Source organism: Stenella coeruleoalba (assembly GCF_951394435.1).
Source record: "Stenella coeruleoalba genome assembly, chromosome: 15".
Taxonomy (NCBI): Eukaryota; Metazoa; Chordata; class Mammalia; order Artiodactyla; family Delphinidae; genus Stenella; species Stenella coeruleoalba.
Window position 1 is genome coordinate 35,674,439 of NC_137161.1, and position 22,806 is coordinate 35,697,244.

Consider the following 22,806-nt stretch of genomic DNA (forward strand, 5'->3'; position numbering starts at 1 on the left):
GTCTCTCTCTTTCTGACTTACTTCACTCTGTATGACAGACTCTAGGTCTATCCACCTCATTACAAATAGCTCAATTTCGTCTCTTTTTATGGCTGAGTAATATTCCATTGTGTATATGTGCCACATCTTCTTTATCCATTCATCCGATGATGGACACTTAGGTTGTTTCCATCTCTGGGCTATTGTAAATAGAGCTGCAATGAACATTTTGGTACATGACTCTTTTTGAATTATGGTTTTCTCAGGGTATATGCCCAGTAGTGGGATTGCTGGGTCATATGGTAGTTCTATTTGTAGCTTTTTAAGGAACCTCCATACTGTTCTCCACAGTGGCTGTATCAATTTACATTCCCACCAACAGTGTAAGAGGGTTCCCTTTTCTCCACACCCTCTCCAGCATTTATTGTTTCTAGATTTTTTGATGATGGCCATTCTGACTGGTGTGAGATGATATCTCATTGTAGTTTTGATTTGCATTTCTCTCATGATTAGTGATGTTGAGCATTCTTTCATGTGTTTGTTGGCTATCTGTATATCTTCTTTGGAGAAATGTCTATTTAGGTCTTCTGCCCATTTTTGGATTGGGTTGTTTGTTTTTTTGTTATTAAGCTGCATGAGCTGCTTATAAATTTTGGAGATCAATCCTTTGTCAGTTGCTTCATTTGCAAATATTTTCTCCCATTCTGAGGGTTGTCTTTTGGTCTTCTTTATGGTTTCCTTTGCTGCGCAAAAGCTTTTAAGTTTCATTAGGTCCCATTTGTTTACTCTTGTTTTTATTTCCATTACTCTAGGAGGTGGGTCAGAAAGAATCTTGCTGTGATTTATGTCATAGAGTGTTCTGCCTATGTTTTCCTCTAAGAGTTTGATAGTTTCTGGCCTTACATTTAGGTCTTTAATCCATTTTGAGCTTATTTTTGTGTATGGTGTTAGGGAGTGATCTAACTTCATACTTTTACATGTAGCTGTCCAGTTTTCCCAGCACCACTTATTGAATAGGCTGTCCTTTCTCCACGGTACATTTCTGCCTCCTTTGTCAAAGATAAGGTGACCATATGTGCGTGGGTTTATCTCTGGGCTTTCTATCCTGTTCCATTGATCTATCTTTCTGTTTTTGTGCCAGTACCATACCGTTTTGATAACTGTAGCTTTGTAGTATAGTCTGAAGTCTGGGAGCCTGATTCCTCCAGTTCCTTCTTTCGTTCTCAAGATTGCTTTGGCTATTCGGGGTCTTTTGTGTTTCCATACAAATTGCAAAATTTTTTGTTCTAGTTCTGTGAAAAATGCAAGTGGTAGTTTGATAGGGATTGCATTGAATCTATAGATTGCTTTCGGTAGTAGAGTCATTTTCACAATGTTGATTCTTCCAATCCAAGAACATGGTATATCTCTCCATCTATTTGTATCATCTTTAATTTCTTTCATCAGTGTCTTATAATTTTCTGCATACAGATCTTTTGTCTCCTTAGGTAGGTTTATTCCTAGATATTTTATTCTTTTTGTTGCAATGGTAAATGGGAGTGTTTTCTTGATTTCACTTTCAGATTTTTCATCATTAGTATATAGGAATGCCAGAGATTTCTGTTCATTAATTTTGTATCCTGCCACTTTACCAAATTCATTGATTAGCTCTAGTAGTTTTCTGGTAGCATCTTTAGGGTTCTCTATGTATAGGATCATGTCATCTGCAAACAGTGACAGCTTTACTTCTTCTTTTCCGATTTGGATTCCTTTTATTTCCTTTTCTTCTCTGATTGCTGTGGCTAAAACTTCCAAAACTATGTTGAATAAGAGTGGTGAGAGTGGGCAACCTTGTCTTGTTCCTGATTTTAGTGGAAATGCTTTCAGTTTTTCACCATTGAGGATGATGTTTGCTGTGGGCTTGTCATATATGGCCTTTATTATGTTGAGGAAAGTTCCCTCTATGCCTACTTTCTGCAGGGTTTTTATCATAAATGGGTGTTGAATTTTGTCAAAAGCTTTCTCTGCATCTATTGAGATGATCATATGGTTTTTCTCCTTCAGTTTGTTAATATGGTTTATCACATTGATAGATTTGCGTATATTGAAGAATCCTTGCATTCCTGGAATAAACCCCACTTGATCATGGTGTATGATCCTTTTAATGTGCTGTTGGATTCTATTTGCTAGTATTTTGTTGAGGATTTTTGCATCTATGTTCATCAGTGATATTGGCCTGTAGTTTTCTTTCTTTGTGACATCCTTGTCTGGTTTTGGTATCAAGGTGATGGTGGCCTCGTAGAAGGAGTTTGGGAGTGTTCCTCCCTCTGCTATATTTTGGAAGAGTTTGAGAAGGATAGGTGTTAGCTCTTCTCTAAATGTTTGATAGAATTCGCCTGTGAAGCCATCTGGTCCTGGGCTTTTCTTTGTTGGAAGATTTTTAATCACAGTTTCAATTTCAGTGCTTGTGACTGGTCTGTTCATATTTTCTATTTCTTCCTGATTCAGTCTTGGCAGGTTGTGCATTTCTAAGAATTTGTCCATTTCTTCCAGATTGTCCATTTTATTGGCATAGAGTTGCTTGTAGTAATCTCTCATGATCTCTTTTATTTCTGCAATGTCAGTTGTTACCTCTCCTTTTTCATTTCTAATTCTATTGATTTGAGTCTTCTCCCTTTTTTTCTTAATGAGTCTGGCTAGTGGTTTATCTATTTTGTTTATCTTCTCAAAGAACCAGCTTTTAGTTTTATTGATCTTTGCTATTGTTTCCTTCATTTCTTTTTCATTTATTTCTGATCTGATTTTTATGATTTCTTTCCTTCTGCTAGCTTTGGGGTTTTTTTGTTCTTCTTTCTCTAATTGCTTGAGGTGCAAGGTTAGGTTGTTTATTCGAGATGTTTCCTGCTTCTTAAGGTGGGCTTGTATTGCTATAAACTTCCCCCTTAGAACTGCTTTTGCTGCATCCCACAGGTTTTGGGTCGTTGTGTCTCCATTGTCATTTGTTTCTAGGTATTTTTTGATTTCCTCTTTGATTTCTTCAGTGATCACTTCATTATTAAGTAGTGTATTGTTTAGCCTCCATGTGTTTGTATTTTTTACAGATCTTTTCCTGTAATTGATATCTAGTCTCATGGCGTTGTGGTCTGAAAAGATACTTGATACAATTTCAATTTTCTTAAATTTACCAAGGCTTGATTTGTGACCCAAGATATGATCTATCCTGGAGAATGTTCCATGAGCACTTGAGAAAAATGTGTATTCTGTTGTTTTTGGATGGAATGTCCTATAAATATCAATTAACTCCATCTCGTTTAATGTATCATTTAAAGCTTGTGTTTCCTTATTTATTTTCATTTTGGATGATCTGTCCATTGGTGAAAGTGGGGTGTTAAAGTCCCCTACTATGAATGTGTTACTGTCGATTTCCCTTTTTATGGTTGTCAGTATTTGCCTTATGTATTGAGGTGCACCTATGTTGGGTGCATAAATATTTACAATTGTTATATCTTCCTCTTGGATCGATCCCTTGATCATTATGTAGTGTCCTTCTTTGTCTCTTCTAATAGTCTTTGTTTTAAAGTCTATTTTGTCTGATATGAGAATTGCTACTCCAGCTTTCTTTTGGTTTCCATTTGCATGAAATACCTTTTTCCATCCCCTTACTTTCAGTCTGTATGTGTCTCTAGGTCTGAAGTGGGTCTCTTGTAGACAGCAAATATATGGGTCTTGTTTTTGTATCCATTCAGCCAATCTGTGTCTTTTGGTGGGAGCATTTAGTCCATTTACATTTAAGGTAATTATCGATATGTATGTTCCTATTCCCATTTTCTTAATTGTTTTGGGTTCGTTATTGTAGGTCCTTTCCTTCTTTTGTGTTTCTTGCCTAGAGAAGTTCCTTTAGCAGTTGTTGTAGAGCTGGTTTGGTGGTGCTGAACTCTCTCAGCTTTTGCTTGTCTGTAAAGGTTTTAATTTCTCCATCAAATCTGAATGAGATCCTTGCTGGGTAGAGTAATCTTGGTTGCAGGTTTTTCTCCTTCAACACTTTCAATATGTCCTGCCACTCCCTTCTGGCTTGCAGAGTTTCTGCTGAAAGATCAGCTGTTAACCTTATGGGGATTCCCTTGTGTGTTATTTGTTGTTTTTCCCTTGCTGCTTTTAATATGTTTTCTTTGTATTTAATTTTTGACAGTTTGATTAATATGTGTCTTGGCGTATTTCTCCTTGGATTTATCCTGTATGGGACTCTCTGTGCTTCCTGGACTTGATTAACGATTTCTTTTCCCATATTAGGGAAGTTTTCAACTATAATCTCTTCAAATATTTTCTCAGTCCCTTTCTTTTTCTCTTCTTCTTCTGGAACCCCTATAATTCGAATGTTGGTGCGTTTAATGTTGTCCCAGAGGTCTCTGAGACTGTCCTCAGTTCTTTTCATTCTTTTTTCTTTATTCTGCTCTGCAGTAGTTATTTCCACTATTTTATCTTCCAGGTCACTTATCCGTTCTTCTGCCTCAGTTATTCTGCTATTGATCCCATCTAGAGTACTTTTAATTTCATTTATTGTGTTGTTCATCGTTGCTTGCTTCATCTTTAGTTCTTCTAGGTCCTTGTTAACTGATTCTTGCAATTTGTCCATTCTATTGTCCATTCTATCTCCAAGATTTCGGATCAACCTTACTATCATTATTCTGAATTCTTTTTCAGGTAGACTGCCTATTTCCTCTTCATTTGTTAGGTCTGGTGGGTTTTTATCTTGCTCCTTCATCTGCTGTGTGTTTTTCTGTCTTTTCATTTTGCTTATCTTACTGTGTTTGGGGTCTCCTTTTTTGCAGGCTGAAGGTTCGTGGTTCCTGTTGTTTTTTGTGTCTGTCCCCAGTGGCTAAGGTTGGTTCAGTGGGTTGTGTAGGCTTCCTGGTGGAGGGTACTAGTGCCTGTGTTCTGGTGGATGAGGCTGGATCTTGTCTTTCTGGTGGGCAGGTCCACGTCTGGTGGTGTGTTTTGGGGTGTCTGTAGACTTACTGTGATTTGGGGCAGCCTCTCTGCTAATGGGTGGGGTTGTGTTCCTGTCTTGCTAGTTGTTTGGCATAGGATGTCCAGCACTGTAGCTTGCTGGTCGTTGAGTGAAGCTGGGTGCTGGCGTTGAGATGGAGATCTCTCGGAGATTTTTGCTGTTTGATATTATGTGCAGCTGGGAGGCCTCTTGTGGACCAGTGTCCTGAAGTTGGCTCTCCCACCTCAGAGGCACAGCACTGAGTCCTGGCTGCAGCACCAAGAGCCTTTCATCCACAGGGCTCCTTAATTTGGGATGATTCGTTGTCTATTCAGGTATTCCACAGATGCAGGGTATATCAAGTTGATTGTGGAGCTTTAATCCGCTGCTTCTGAGGCTGCTGGGAGAGATTTCCCTTTCTCTTCTTTGTTCTGACAGTTCCCAGGGGCTCAGCTTTGGATTTGGCCCCGCCTGTGCGTGTAGGTCGCCGGAGGGCGTCTGTTATTTGCTCAGACAGGACGAGGTTAAAGGAGCCGCTGATTCGGAGGCTCTGGCTCACCCAGGCGGGGGGGTAGGGAGGGTCACGGAGTGCGGGGCGGGGCCTGCAGCGACAGAGGCCGGCGTGACGCTGCAGCCTGAGGCGCGCCGTGCACTCTCCCGGGGAGCCGTCCCTGGATCCCGGGACCCTGGCAGTGGCGGGCTGCACAGGCTCCCCGGAAGGGCGTGTGGCTAGTGACCTGTGTTCGCACACAGGCCTCCTGGCGGCGGCAACAGCGGCCTTAGCGTCCCATGTCCGTCTCTGGGCTCCGCACTCTTAGCCGCGGCTCGCGCCCGTCCCTGGAGCTCTCTCAAGCAGCGTTCTTAATCCCCTCTCCTCTTGCACCAGGAAACAAAGAGGGACGTAAAAGTCTCTTGCCTCTTCGGCAGGTCCAGACCCCTCCCCGGACTCTCTCCCGGCCAGCCGCGGCGCACCAACGCCCTGCAGGCTGTGTTCACGCCGCCAACCTCAGTCCTCTCCCGGCGCTCCGACAAAAGCCGGAGCCTCAGCTCCCAGTCCCGCCCGCCCCGGCGGGCGAGCAGACAAGCCTCTCGGCTGGTGAGTGCCGGTCGGCCCGATCCTCTGCGCTGGAATCTTTCCGCTTTGCCCTCCGCACCCCTGTTGCTGTGCTCTCCTCCGCGGCTCCCAAGCTCCCCCACTCCGCCTCCCGAAGTCTCCACCCGCGAAGGGGCTTCCTAGTGTGTGGACACTTTTCCTCCTTCACAGCTCTCTCCCGCTGGTGCAGGACCCGTCCCTATCCTTTTGTCTCTGTTTAGTTTTTTCTTTTGCCCTAACCAGGTACGTGGGGGGTTCCTTGCCTTTTGGGAGGTCTGAGGTCTTCTGCCAGCGTTCAGTAGGTGTTTTGTAGGAGTTGTTCCACGCGTAGATGTATTTCTGGTGTATCTGTGGAGAGGAAGGTGATCTCCGCGTCTTACTCTTCTGCCATCTTCCCGGAAGTCTTCTAATGTCATTTTAATCTAACAAGGAATCTATCTCTTTCATTTCTGACTGTTGTACTGAGTGTTAATAGAAAAACTTTTATATACCTGTTTCTTTATCTGAATGATGGATTAAAGTTACATCTATATAATTTTAATTCAGATCAAAAATATTGTATTAAGTGCTGGGAATAAAATTAACCTAATATGCAAATTCTTCAATAAGCCTAACATCCAGTAAAGATATATTTTATGGGAATGAAAAATGAGTGAGGTATATTTTCTGCACCAAGAATGTTTTTGGTATCAAAATGAAATCTAAGGTCTTGAAAGATTTTTTTTTTATTTTGCATATATCTGACATACAAATAAAATAGCTTTTCTTTGAAAGTCATATATATTAAGGAATGAAGGTTGAAACTGGGATTTGACTCTTTTAAAAATCATCTTTTAGCATGTGATTATCCTTTTTATTAATTTCTATTTTGTCGAATGAAATGTTATAATTATATAATGCATACCTGTGTCTCAGGTGTAGATGGGTCTTGACTTTCTTCAGTTGCCTATTACCTAGAAATGGGAATCATTAATCTGAGCAACTTTGCTTTCTTTGCAGCAGAACTGAAGTAATTTAATCACGAATCCTAATGATTAAGAGAAAATGAACTTATTTAGTCAGACAGTCTTTATTTTGTAACACTTATGGGAATGAATAGAGATGATCCTTCACTTAACATTAAAATTACACTTAAATTATAGCTGCCAGGATTCTTAGTTGGTCTGGCTAATTCCAATTGTGGAGACACATGTAGGAGATTCTCTGGGGAAAGCAGGCCTGAGTGCCAGCTTAGTGAAACTATGAAATTTCAAGTTCACCTCACCTCTTTTTTTTTTTTTCTGAGCTATATTCTTTAGTGTTCTGCAACAGAGATATCGGACATTTTTATAGAGTTGTGGGGATAGCTTGTTTTCTTTGTAAAATTTTCAAAGAATTTATATCATTGCAGGGACCAAGAAATATGTTTGAACTTGGTAGTAACCTACGTAGGTAAATCCTTTTCTGAAAACTGGTCAGGAGGTTCAATCAATGAGAAACAGAAATAAGATTCCTTAGTAGAACAGATTTTGGGAAGAGGGTGGTTTTTATGCAAACTGTCTATAGGTTTTTGTTATTGTTACAACATATTTTGATTTTGTTTGTTTTTGAAATGCAGCCACCCATATCCCCAGACCAGAGAAACAACTCCCGAGAGACAACCATTTTTTAGACATATTTACTTTATTTTTTGTTTGTTTTTGTTTTTGTTTTGGCCATCCCACGTGGCTTGCGGGATCTTAGTTCCCAACCAGAGATTGAACCCCGGGCAGTGAAAGCACCGAGTCCTAACCACTGGACTGTCAGGGAACTCCCTAGACATGTTTACTTTAAATCCTTCCACTTACAAGTTTCTCCAAACACTGAGTGCCTTTGCTGTTTATTCTTCTAGATAATTTCCCCCTTTTGCCTATTCTCTGAGGGTCTCCTTTGCTGAAAACAACTGAGGGCAACTTTTGGTACTTGAAAGGACAGATACCTTTTCCAACTATACCCTTCACATAACAGTCTGCTCAGTAATGAGGAATGAGATTTGAAGCCGCCACATCAGCTTGGGATGTTGTGTTCAGAATAGAAAACAGTACAGGTAAAAAGAAAAGTGAAGTCATGTCTTAAGAGAGATTTCTAACATAACCATGTTTGGTGTTGTTAAAAATGAAATAGATGAAGAAAAGGTACAATTTTAAAGAGAAATAAAATGATTAATGATGGAAAAGAAAGTAAAATATAGTTTAAAAATTAGTATGATCCATCACCAAGAAAAGGTATTAGTAAGAAAGTTGCTTGTTATATATTTAAACGATTTCTCTGCTTGCTTTCAGAACTACATAACTTTAAAATATTGTGGTTTCTCTTTAAAATATTGTGGTTTCTCTTGAATTTCTAAATTTTATTTCTAAAATTTCTTGCTCCTCCAGTTCATGCTCAATACTTTTTAAAAATTTATTATTGATGTATAAATGTTAACTATCTCAGATGTAGATAGATATATAACAATGAACCCTCAAATACCTACCCCTCAGATTCAGTCATCATCATCATTTTGCCAGCCTGCATTATCTTCCCAATCCCATATATATATATATATATATATATATATATATATATATATATATATATATATATATATATATGTAACCATTAAACCATTAGTGGGAAAACTTAACAGAACTGCCACAAAGAGTTGGTCATCTTTCCCAAAACTTCCTGTTGACTGTACCTAACAGTATTGTTAGGGACAGTATGAATCCCCGAATCCCTCTTCCAGAATTATCTTCTATTCTAGGCACCTTCCCTCGGTCCTCTGTACTTGCCCGGGGTTCCTATTTCTCAAGGAAAACTCAAATGAATCCCTGAGCCCCACACCTAGTCCCTGAAGTTCTGAGAGGTGACACTCTTTAATCCATCAACTATTAATAAGTGGGCAAAAGTATTTTTAATGGATATGTGAATTAGGCAACAAAGTAGTATAGAAGGAAGAGAAAATACTTGAAAGAGAAAAGAGCCAGAGGGTGAGTCACATGGCTGTCAATGGAAGGAAAGAAAGGATACAAAGTATAGAGTGCATTCAATTCCAAATATTGTCCCATTAAATGTTGTAGAACCGAAGATATTGGTGGACTTTGTAATCACTGATTTAACACTAGGGATTTATAATTACAAGTTTCAGGTGGTTTCTGAAGTTTATTTTTCTCTTCTAAGTACACACAAAAAAATTTTTAAGTACTGATCAAATGTATTTTCTCTTTGAAACTTGCCTCAATGGTGATCAAAACCTGAGATGCAGTTGTTTCACAGAACAGCTGGTATCATTCTTTAATTAGCCTTCACAAAAAGTCCATTCTTTCAGAACATTCTCCTTTAATCTTTCATTAATGGTAAAATGTTAAACATTTCCCTTTTTGCTATGAGTGTTTATTTAATATTTTTTTTACTGTGTTCCTCTCCTTTTCTAGGTCATGCAAATTGATACTTTTGTGATAGCATTTGATCTTTCAAGGAGGCCTGATGTTCTTGATAAATTCTCAGCTTGTTAGTCAAGTTGAAATTTTGATTATATTGGGCACAGCTTTGAAATGGGATTTCCTCTCATCATAACTTACCTGAAAATGTTTCTCTTCATTCGGCCAAACAGAGGAGAAAGTTTTATTAACTAAAGAGAGAATTAATGCCACCAAATCAAATAACTCAGCTGGAAACGTTTTGTTGTTTCTTTCTTGGTTTTTTCAAGTTTGCTTTTTCTTTATAAGCGTGCTGTATATAAAAACCTCAGAAGGGAGATCAGAATAACCAGCCTAAGTCATTAAGCCCTGTTGGCCCAGCATTTAGCTAAATAAATAAGAATGTAAATTTATTCCTTGCTCAGAAGCTGGCTGAAAATTTGCTAAGTGATTGATTTAATGCTAATTTTCTGCATGAAGCTCTTATCTTCTTCAAGGCCTGTATGAAAGGAAAATAAATTCAGCCAAAATGGCGGAGCCCTATGTAGATTTTGTTTTGAATTCAGAAAGTTTGGAAACCTCCTTTGCCCAGCAGGACTATATCTCCAAAGGATCCATACTTATGATGTCACAAAGAAGTCAACTTGCTCTGAAAAGACTGAAGAATTTCTCTATGTCCAAATCCCAGTACTTTTTGAGGATAGAACTGAAATAACATATTCATGGCAGGTGCCGCCATGTGGCTCACTTTAACAGTCCTCTCTGTCAGTGTGCAGTGTGGAGAAAGTCCATGCTGTGACCCTCAGCTAGGTTTCTGCCCCAGCCCTAGGTGGCATTGTTGTGTTTTGATTCTGCCAAACCACCCTCTTCATTTCAATGTGTTCATGAATTGAGAAGGATGAGATTTTGCATTTCACTATGTGATTCATGGGATGATTGGAGGAAATAAAGGGAGAATTGTGACACATAAAAATGTGTTACTGAATGACAGTATGACAGAAAGAGCTCTTGACTTAGGACCATAAGTCTTTTTTCCAGCTTTATTGAGATATAATTAACACACAATATTGTGTAAGTTTAGGTGCACAGCATGTTGATTTGTTACATTTATATATTGCAAAATGATTACCACCAGATTGTTAGCTAATGCCTCCATCACCTCACATAATTATCATTTCTTTTTTGTGGTGAGAACATTTAAGATCTACTCCCCTAGCATTTTTCCAATATATAATACAATATTATTAACTATAGTCACCATGCTATACATTAGATCCCCAGAACTTATCTTATATCTGTAAATTTATACCCTCTGACCAACATCTCCCAATTTTTCCCACCCTCCAGTCTCTGGTAACCACTACTCTAATCTCTGTTACTATGAGTTCAGCTTTTTAAAAATAATATATAAGTGATATCATGCAGTATTTGTCCTTCTCTTTCTGACTTATTTCACTTAGCATAATACCATGAGGATCGGGACTTCCCTGGTGGCGCAGTGGTTAAGACTCCACGCTCCCAATGCAGGCGGCCCAGGTTCTATCCCTAGTCAGGGAACTATATCCTACATGCATGCCACAACTAAGGAGCCCACCTGCTGCAACTAAGACCCAGCACAACCAAATAAATAAATAAATATAATATTAAAAATATACCATGAGGATCTGAGGATCATAAATCTTTATGCAGAAATTCTCTCTTCACAACCTTTGGGCAAGTTATTTCACCTCTCTGGGCCTTTCTGGGTTGAAGGACTTCAACTCATACCAGTTTCTAGTAAGAATAAAAGGCAACTTTACCTAGAGATTATCATACTAAGTGAAGTAAGCCAGACAGAGAAAGACAAATATCATATGATATTGCTTATATATGGAATCTAAAAATGTGATGCAAATGAACTTATTTACAAAACAGAAATTGATCCACAGATGTAGAGAACAAACTTATGGTTACCAAAGAGGAAAGGAGGGGGGAGGGATAATTTAGGAGTTTGAGATTAACATATACACACTACTACATATAAAATAGACGACGAACAAGAACCTACTGCATAGCATGGGGAACTCTACTCAGTTGTTGTAATAACCTATAAGGGAAAAGAATCTGAAAAAGAATATATATACGTATATATCTCCAAATCACTTTGCTGTACACCTGAAACTAACACAAGATTGTCAATCAACTATACTTCAATAAAAATTTAAAAATTAAAAAAAAGAATAAAAGGCAGCTTTGTTTTTAAGGCATTCTAACTCTAATTCTTTTGATATTATGCTCTAAAATCTCTAGCTAAGACTAAATATTTCAACATTTATTATTATCCAGGACCCCAAATTACGTGAACTTCTGGATGTGGGGAACATCGGGCGCCTGGAACATCGCATGATAACAGTGGTGTATGGGCCTGACTTAGTTAACATCTCCCATTTGAACCTCGTGGCTTTCCAAGAAGAAGTGGCCAAGGTATGTGGATTGAAACTTCTGAAGCTTGTCACCTCGATCTGAATCCGTATGACATTGTCCTGATTCCTATGAAAGACTTTGAGTTTTTGTCATATTTAGCATGTGTTAAAATTCCATCTAAAAATCATTCTGCTGCCAAGTAGAAGTGTAATTCAAACACTTCCAAGTGATGGCATTGGCTTAGAATAATGGATATTTTACATTAGAAAATAAGGCATTTTATATAATTTCTTTGCAAAAGAAAATATAGATGAAACCACATTCCATTTCACCTAAGCATCTTATCCCAACCCATTTTCTCTTAGCCTTACCATCTTCTTTCCATCCCTCTCCTAGAGGGCAGACATTTCAGTACCTATTTAACTTCTTTTACCATGTGCACACTTAACCCATGATTATGCACATAGTAGCTGCTCAATTAATATGGGAAAGAATGAAAAGTTTAAAATTTTAAATAACAATTTTAAATAATAATAAATATTTATTCAGCCATGGACTAGAAAGATGAATTAGACATCGCCCTCTCCATTAAGGAGTTGCTAGTTTACGAAGATAGTGGGCCTTTCAGATGCATACAGAAATAACTAGAACAAAGGCAAGATATATCAAACAAGAAACTATGAACTTCTGGGAAACCTGGACTCAAGTTTGATGCTTTCTCTAAAAATGTCCAACTGCCATTAGAAGAGAACTGAAATGAACATATTGAAAGAAAAGGTTTCTTTTTCCATGTTTATAGTTTATAAGATACTAATGATGATCCTGACCCTTCATACAATTTCTTTCCAGAGTTAAGAATATGAATCTAGGAACACTTTGAAGTCTGCAGATCATGTCTGTGCCCTTACACAGCTTCTCACATCATGGATCAGAACTATGGGGTCATGTCAGGCCAGTGTTCATTGCCTGAGCGTTATGATCTATAATTTTTTAAGCCTCAGTGCTCTGACATTTTTTTGAGCTACACCAGATAATCTGACCTGACCTCTAATTCTTCAGTGATTACGGTAGAGGTTTATTTCCAAAAGTTGCATAACTTCAATTCTTATAATGGAATACATAAAATGCCAACTAGTTTTGACACATTGAGGTCTTTAGAAACTCCTCATCAAGACTGTGTTACAAACCCCATCTATTTTCTCTCTTTAAGAACCAAGTCACCCATTTACTTCTATGGTATAATTTATGCTTGGAGAGAGACTTCTGTTCAATGAAACATTGTCTGAGTGACAGCATTGTACTTGCCTTGCAATCATTCTTATTCTGATACCTGCTGGTATTCTGTTGAGTGTATACACTTCACTTCTCAATATATGTATGTATGGTTGGATGGATGGATGAATATAGATAAACAAATACTAAATATTTCTAAAATATTTTTAAAATATCATTCCTGAAATACAGTCATATTCAGTTTCTTAAAAAAATCACCAATTCATGATATTCATTAACTCTCAGTTAAAAGCACTCACTAAATGACAGTGACTTTCAGGGAGGCTTTTACTGTGAGGGAATATAGTTTTATATTACAAACCAATCTGCATATCTTATATTGCATTAAACCTTTGTGCGGTTGAGTTGAAAACATTTTAATTTCCTCCTCGCTGTGGGCTTCTGCTCACTAATTGTCTTTAGGGATTTTGATTACTGAGCCCTGTAGTATTCCCTGTCAGAAATGAATCTATAGACATTTTTCCAGCAGCTACTTGCTTAGTATAATTAATGAAGATACAGAATATGTTTTGCCTTCCCAGACTGTGATATTCTATAGGATATTTTTCCTCCATTGAAATTGCTCAGCCAGAATATTAAAATTTGCAAACACCATGTACTCTGAAAACTTAATTTCCACCCTTCTAGTTGTCAGCACTGTCTCATAACATCACACCTTCTGTTTAGTCTCTGGAGCCAACATACCTAGTACCTTGCATAGTGCCAGCACCAAAGGAAACAGTTTCCCTCATTATGTAGAACACCCGACAGGAACCTGAGCTTCTTCGAAAGTCAAATGTCTTCAGAAAAAATTGTTTACCAAGGGATTCTGGCTCATTCATTCATTCAACACACATTTGTCAGGTGCCTTCTGTGTTCCAGTGTCAGGGACACAGCATTCTGGAGGAAATAAATAGATAAATCACGATGATGAAGTACACTTACTGTGGGTCAGATGGAGGTCTGTGTGGAAGGATATAGCAGGAGGAGAGGGTATGAGGATGGAGGAAGGGGATTATTTCTTCATGGAGTGCTCAGAGAAGGCAAAAATCTGAAGAAAGTTGCTCAATTGAAACAATATCATAGATTCCTGAGAAATCTCTTGAGTCGATTAAAATTTTTTTTATCAGAACCCAGACTTCAGCTTTCCTAAATATATTATTCCAGATTTGCGTGCTTTCTTTCTTACATAAATCACTTGAGATTGAATTTTTTATTTATTCTTTAAGAGAAGTGACTCCTTTCAAAGGTGGATTGGGAGAAAGCTGTCTTTCAATTTTTCCCTCTGTAGTTGGACTAAAAGAGTGGTATCTTTTGCAATTAAGTAAAAGTCACTCTTCTTGTTATGAAGCATGATTTGCCAACTCTCTGTGTCCTAAAGATGGACTTTCCCTGATCTCTCGAGGGATACTTCCCTTTAATATACCTGGAAAATGGGTGGTTTGTTTCACATTTGCCCTCTGAGTCTCACACTTCTCCCTGCATCTCCTGCTGCCCTGAGGACCAATGAACACATCCACATTTGCTACCCCTGGAACTCCTGGACTTCAGTCCCCCTCTCTGGGATGCCCTGACCCCTCCTCAGAGCTTCAAGGGGGAGGTGAATACCATCATCCTTCCCTTTACTCTCCCACTGTCAATTCCCAACAGTCCTCCACGCACAGCTATGTGAATCCTGGCAAAGGTGGAGGTACCAGCAAAGGAAACTAGCAAAGGCAACAGAAGTCGATTTCTTGTATTGTAATGTAGGCTTTTGAAGGACTTTGGCTTTTATTTTGAGGGAGATGGAAGCCATTGGAGGGTTTTGAGCAGATGGTGGACTTGGTCTGACTTAACTCTTTAGTCAATAATGGACCACAAGGGCGGAGGCAATAATGGAAGCAGGGAGATCAGGTAAAAAACTGTAGAAATATTTTAAGTGGGTTATTAGTATCTTGGACCAAGGGGGAGCTATGTAGGAGATAAGAAGGGGTCTGAATATCTATATCTACATCTACTTAAAGGAAGAATCCAGAGCATAAACAATTGCAATTGTATGTTACATGTGAGAGAAAGAGAAGAATCAAAGATGATGTTAGAGTTTTGATGCAAGAGACAGTAAGGATGGAAATGCCACTTACTTCATAAGGAAGGTTTAAAGTAGAACACATTTGGTGGTATACAACAAGGCTTCAGCTTTGATTATGTTCAATTTGAGATTATTATTAGATACCCAAAGAAACATGTTGAGTAGGCAGTTAGATATATGAACTTGGGGTTCAATGCCAAATATAATGCAACAGTTTGGAAGTCATCAGGTTATAGATAGTATTTAATGAGGCAGGATGAGCTCAGCCAGGAAGTGACTGTAGATACAGAAGATGTCCAAGACCTGAGTCACTGATACTCCAACATGAAGAGATTGAGGAGATAAGAAAGAATCAGAAAAAGTAGGCTGAGAAGGAGTAGCCAGTGAGGTGGCAAACAGGCCAGTATGTGTGTTTGGAAGCCAGGTAAGCAAAGTGTTTCAAAAAGAAGAGAGTGATCAACAGGATCAAACGCTACTCATAGGTCAAGTAAGATGAAGGTCAAGAATTGACTGGTGGATTTAAGGATATAGAGGTCATTGGTGACCTTGATTAGAGCAACTACAGTGGAGTAGCAGGGTCAAAGTCTATTGGAGAGGGCTCTGGGGAATATCAGTGGAGGCAAATTAAGAAACCAAAAGAGATTGCTCTTGTGAGAAGTTTTGATGTAAAGGGCAGGGGAAAAATGAGAAAGCTGCTAGAAGGGGGAAGTGAGACCAAGAGATAGTTTTTAAGATGGGCGAAACCACAAAATACATGTATGCTTGTGAGAATGATCTTGTGGAGGGAAAACAATGTAAGCGAGTCAGAGAATTGCTAGAGCACGTCCTTGAGCGGACAAGAGAGTGGTAGGATCTAGTACAAGGCTCAATAAACTACAGCCTGAGGCCAGGTCTGACCCACCACTTGTTTTTATAAATAAAGTTTCATTGGTACATAACAATGCCTATTTGTTTACAAGTTGTCTATGGCTGCTTTCACTAGACATAGTTGAGTAGTTATGACATAGAACATATGGAGTACAAAGCCTAAAATATTTACTCTCTGGTCCTTTACAAAGAAAAAGAAAATTGTTGACTGTCTCTTATTCACAAATAGAGGGGCTGTGCTCAGACAGGAGCAAGGGCATTTAATCAATAAGAGGAGGAAAACTGGAGTCCATCAGTAGAGATGCTGGTAAATTGTCCATGTAATAGAGGGAATTGTAGATGTTTTTTGATTGCTTCTGTTTTCTCAGTGTCAAAGACAGAAGTCAGTAGCTGAGAGTAAGGACTATTAAATCCTCAAGCCTTTTATCCACACCAGTTGGCGAATTTCTTTAAATATCTGACTGGTAGGGTTAACATGGACTGCAAAAGACAGATCATTTACATCAGCTCCGAAAAACAGTGTCATTGGAACAAGTTAACTGATTTATCAGGTCAATGCAAATTTTTCTATTGGCCAAGAAGTCTGAAGATAAAATAATTCTCTTCTTCCTGCCCAGTTCTAGTCCCTCTTTCTAATATTGTGCTTTCCTTTGAGGTGGGAGGCTACATAGAGATGTCTAATTGTGCCTACTTCTTCCTGCAGTCATGCAACCTAAACAACATTGTGTAGGTTAAAACAGATTGCTCTGAGCCAGGAGCAGGGTTCACAGGATTGCCATATGCTGGTGTTTACTGTCAGGTCTCAGGGATCCAGTATGTAACTCATGGGAGATCACTCTTCATCAAGAGAATTTCAGTAAGAAATGAATCTGTCTCAGGATTAGTAAAGAGGAATCTCTGTGTGCAAAGGCAACAGAGGTGGAGCCTTCCCTGTTTGGGTTTAGAAATCTAAAATGATTTTCAGCATGTCTTCCCTCTGGGTTCTTATCCCTGGAGGGCCACCCCATCACCCACCTGCCCAATTCCTATCCCAGATCCTTGTTCAATCCAATATAATAGCAAGATGGCCTATCACCCCGAGAGACAGGATTTGAGATTCCAGCTCTGATATTCAGTTCTAATTGGCTAGATATTCTGATAGGCCCCCTGGGTAGATACATTGTTGAACCACCACCCAGTTTGGCAAATTTCAGCCCAGACATTGTTTCAATGTATTAAAATGCAGTGGATTATGACAGCAAGGATCCAGGGGGTTAAGATTGAGATGCCTAATGACAGAGCCATGAAGGGGAAATTTTGTGTCCACTTCTCTGCACAAGAATTGAAAGACGCCATTGCTTCCAATCCTTAATATTTTACACAGTAAATTCTCTTGAGCATTTATAAATTGGAAAAATAAAATTAAAAAAATTTTTTTTTTTGTTTAGCCATGCTACTCGCAGGGACTTGACCTGATTTTTTTTAACTTTGATTGAAATATAATATGCACAGAAAAGTGCACAAGCTGTAACTATATAACTGGATGAATTTTTGAAAAGAGCACTCACCCATGTGAGCAGCACCCCAAAAAAGAAACAGAGCATCACCAGCACCCCAGGTGTCTACCCTACTAACACACCCTATTTTAACCTGCAACTTTATAAATTAGTTTTACCTGTTTTTAAAATTTCTGTAAATGAAATCATAGACTACATTTTCTTTTTGGTCTGACTTCTATTACTCAAAGTTTGTATTTATGAGATTCTTCTACATTTTGCATGTGGTTGTACCTTGTTCATTCTCTTTGCTAAATAGTATACCATAATTTATTTATCTATTCTATAGTTGGTGGACATTCAGACAGTTTCCAGTTTAGGGTTATTACAAATAGTGTTGTTATAAATCAAAACTACAACAGGTATCAACTCACACCAGTCAGAATGGCCATCATTAAAAAGTCTACAAATAACACATGCTGGAGAGGGTATGGAGAAAAGGGAACTCTCCTACAGTGTTCTCCTACAGGGAATGTAAATTGGTGCAGCCACTATGGAAAACAGTTTGAAGGTTCCTTTAAAAACTAAAAGTAGAGTTGCCATATGATCCAGCAATCCCACTCCTGAGGATATATCCAGAGAAAACTATAATTCGAAAAGATATATACACACCAATGTTCATAGCAGCACTACTTACAATAGCCAAGACATAGAAGCAACCTAAATGTCTATCAACAGACGAATGGATAAAGAAGATGTGTTTTATATATATATATACATATATATATATGTATTCACACACACACAGTGGAATATTACTCAGCCATAAAAAATAACGAAATAATGCCATTTGCAGCAACATGGATGCACTTAGAGATTACGTACTAAGTGAAGTAAGTCAGAAAGAGAAAGACATGGACTTACCCAGTGGTCCAGTGGTTAAGACTTTGCGCTTCCAATGCAGGGGGTGCGGGTTCAATGCCTGGTTGGGGTAATAAGATCCCACATGCCATGCAGTGTGGCCAAAAAAATAAAATAAAATAAAATAAAAAGAAAGACAAATACCATATGATATCATATGTGGAATCTAAAATATGATACAAAATGAACTTATTTATGAAAGAGAAACAGACTCACAGACATAGAAAACAAACTTATGGTTACCAAAGGGGAAAGTGGGTGGGGGAGGGATAAATTAGGAGTTCGGGATTAGCAGATACAAACTACTATATATGAAATAGATAAACAAAAAGGTCCTACTGTATAGCACAGGCAACTATATTCAATATTCTGTGATTAAACCATAATGGGAAAGAATATGAAAAAGAATATGTATATATATATATATGTATAACTGAATCACTGTACACCAGAAACTAAAACAACATTATAAATCAACTATACTTCAATTTAAAAATAAAAACAAACAGTGTTGTTATAAACATATGGCTTTCTGTGAGGTATGTAATTGCTGGTCATAGGTCTTCCTATGTCCAGCCTTGATGGATATTGCCAATTTCCCAAACTGGTTGAGCCCGTTAGTTTTCTAAATGTTAATTCACTCATGCAAAAAAAATCTTTAACAGAGGATCTCTGTCTGTTAAATTATTAGATTTTGAAGTAACTGTCACAGAATAAATGTGCTCTCCAAAAATATGTTCTATAAACTGACATTAGTTTCCAGTAGCTATTTCAGAATTTGGGGGTAACCTCTGTCACCTCTGCAGCTATGAATATCATAGACAATCTAGTTTACTCATTTGGGGAGTGTGATCTGGGATTTCCTGGAAGTTTGCCTTAACTACATCCACACCATTTGCTTGCCCACCATCCAAATAACTTGCAAGCTCTCTGAATTTCCTAATTAGCTCTCATATCTCTTTCCTCATCCTGCTCCCCGCTCCCATCTTGTTCAAGTTCTTGATGGGTGCCATCTGTAGACGCCTTCTACCTCCTTTCCTAGAATCCTCTCTTTGCTCTCCAGCTCTGTGTGTCTATCTGCTAGGAATGATCCTAAAAAACCTCAAACCTGATCTTGCTTCAAATCATTTTTATTGCATATTACCCACAAAATGAAGTTTTCTGCCCATATCATTCAGTCATTCATTTAATGAACAAATATTCATTGAGGGTGTAGTATGTGCCAAGTACTAGGGATTTATCCGTGACCAAAACAAACATAGCCTCTGCCCTTAGGTGTCAGTGAATCACCACTTGGACCCTAGCACCATTCTGCCTCAACTGTTCTAAACCACCTGTGATTCTTTCTTCCTTTATAATGGTAATTCTGTGCTCTCAGAAGTGTGTGCTTTCCTAGATGTCCCTTCTCCATTCTGTCCAGAATTTCCAAGCCTCCATAGGGACTCAGCTTACTCACCCATCTCCCCTTTTGTTTCATGCGTTCCATGAACAACTGATGGTTCCTTCCTGTTCTTTGATGAACCCCATGCATATTTGCTATTGCATTTCTCACACTTTAATTATCTGTCAGTGTGTCTGACACCCTACCCTGGATTTGTGAGCTGCTTAAAATCAGAAAATATAGCTTAGTCATTTGTGTTCCCAAGATCTACCTTAGTGCTTAGCCGGTATTAGGCACTCAATAAATGTGTGCTTTGGCAGAAAAAATAAAAAGAAAGAAAGGAAAAAGGAGGGAGAGGGGAAGGGAAAGAGCAAGAAAGGGAGAAAGAAGCTTATGAATTCTTGAAAGCAATTGATAGATCATGAAAAATTGTAAAGCCATGGAGACTTTGAACATCATACACTCCAATATCCTCATTTTTGAGTTCAAAAAATTGAGGCTCCTGAGCTAGTTGCTCCAAGATCCCTTCCCCCCAGCACAGAACTCCCCCTAAGGTTTTCCAGGATTCTTGGTGGCTTCCAACCTCATCTTTCCCGATCCCAACCTTGTTCCCACTCAAAGTCATTGTCACTGTCATCCCCCTCTACCCACCAGTTACCACATGTTTTCTGGAGAAAAGAGAAAATATCTTCAGCTGGCCAAATAATTGAGACCTTTTAGGGGAAGGAATAAGAGAAGGTGCCACAAAGGGGGGGCTTTTTTTAAGAAAAAGAAATAATAGTCTATTAAATGAAATAGAAAAGAAAAAGAGGGAAGGGTCCTGCCACAGCCTCCTCTGGCCATTCCTGGTATAGAACTTGATTCCTCAAAAACCTTGAGACTTTTCTTAGACTGTCCTTCAAATTAATAATATAGATATTTAAAACTGACCTCAATAGACACAAAGTTCTTACATTTCTTTTTATTCTGAGACATGTACATTGAGATAATTTTCAAACACTAATGGATATTCTGTACAAAATGTGAAGTTGATCTCATTTCCTTTTTGAATTTAGCACCAACTTATGGTAAGTGAGTAATGGATATGTTTGGCTTTTCTTTAAACGAAAATGATTAAGAAAAAGAGAATGAGGTACCATATATTCTTTTCAGCAATGTATTTTGGGACATAATGGAAAACTGTGCTGATCTCCTTGGGGGTAGACTATATGTGCCAAAAATATTGCCGTATTGAATATATATTGCTTTTTACACATGTGAAAAGTTAGCCCTCTTGGTTATTGTATTTTATGAGATCTTCATTCACTGCTATTCCTGGCCTTCTCATATGCCTATGTCATCTTAGGATATTCCCCCCACCCAATCATAAATAAGGACCAAGTTCTTGCCAGGTCAATACATTGCACTGTTAGTCTTGGGATTTTACAGTTGTGGATGTCCTTTGTTGGAAAATGAGATTTACCCCACGTTCTGCACTTGAGTTTTGGATGAGTGTGGGGCAGGTGAAAGATGTACATTATAAACTTTCAACTTGTGAAAGTGTTACCCATCTGGAACATCCATATAAAAGTTTAAAAGTTCAAAAGTAAAAAAAATACATAAAAAATAAAATAAAATAAAAAAGACATTCATTAAAAAAAAAAATAGAGGGGAAACAAAAGGCAACTCAGATGGTAATCTCTTCTTACACTCAGATAAGAACCAGCAATTGCAATTCTGTTGATTGTGGAAGAAATCACCCTCGCCCACCTCCCCCGCCATCTCTTCTCATTCCTTAAACATAGAGCTTCTTTTGAACCAGGCATTGTTCAAGGGTGCCACAAAAAGGAATTAATGCTTAACTTAAGAGAAAGTACATATGCAAGGACACAGAAATGATTGTGATTTCAGACTGTGGGCTACTGTTAGTCCACTTTCCCCAGGAAAAGACAGGAAACTGCTTAAGCAGCAGCATCTTCACTTTTCTTCCATCCATTCCATAACACAGAAATAAGCTGCTTCCCACTCATTCCTCTGCTTCCCTGTCTTCTGAGCCTGGCAGCTGAGAAAGCCCTAATTGTATTATCTGTGTACCTTACCTTAAAGCAGGCACAAAGATACATTTTAAAAACTCAGGGCTTCCCTGGTGGCGCATGACTAAGAATCCTGCTGCCAATGCAGGGGACCCGGGTTCGAGCCCTGGTCTGGGAAGATCCCACATGCCATGGAGCAACTAAGCCCGTGCGCCACAACTACAGAGCCTGTGCTCTAGATCCCATGAACCACACTACTGAGCCCACGTGCCACAACTACTGAAGCCTGGGCGCCTAGTCCCCGTGCTCCACAACAAGAGAAGCCACCGCAGTGAGAAGCCCACACACCGCAACGAAGAGTAGTCCCCGCTCACAACAACTACAGAAAGCCCATGCACAGCAACGAAGACCCAATGCAGTGAAAAATAAATAAATTTTTAAAAAAAGAGAGTTTATAAAAAATCACCATGGGCTTCCCTGTTGGAGCAGTGGTTGTGAGTCCGCCTGCCAATGCAAGGGACACGGGTTCGAGCCCTGGTCCGGGAAGATCCCACATGCTGTGGAGCAACTAAGCCTGTGTGCCACAACTACTGAGCCTGCACACTAGAGCCCACGAGCCACAACTACTGAAGCCTGCGCGGCCTAGAGCCCGTACTCCGCAACAAGAGAAGCCACCGCAGTAGAAGCCCATGCACCGCAATGAAGAGTAACTCCACTCGCTGCAACTAGAGAAAGCCCGTGTGCAGCGACAAAGAACCAAAGCAGCCAAAAATAAATAAATAAATAAAAATTTTAAAAATCACCATAATTTTTTATTATGAATACACAATGATGAAGAGAATGGATAAGTCACTAAGACATGACATAAAGGAAGAAGAAATCTAAGAAAATTTGGCTTCCGTGTTTAATTACTGTGGAAAAATACCTGCTGTCCTTTGAAAGTGGCATGT

At 38.8% G+C, this 22,806-nt stretch overlaps 1 protein-coding gene across 1 annotated transcript in view; it reads left to right on the forward strand.

Moving 5' to 3' along the window:
* PLCB1 (phospholipase C beta 1) overlaps nt 1–22,806 on the forward strand; it is a 625,151-nt gene that overhangs the window by 452,457 nt on the left and 149,888 nt on the right. The window contains exon 4 of the mRNA XM_079944642.1: nt 11,783–11,920. Coding sequence (XP_079800768.1) covers nt 11,783–11,920 — 138 coding nt within the window. The remainder of the gene's footprint in view (nt 1–11,782; nt 11,921–22,806) is intronic.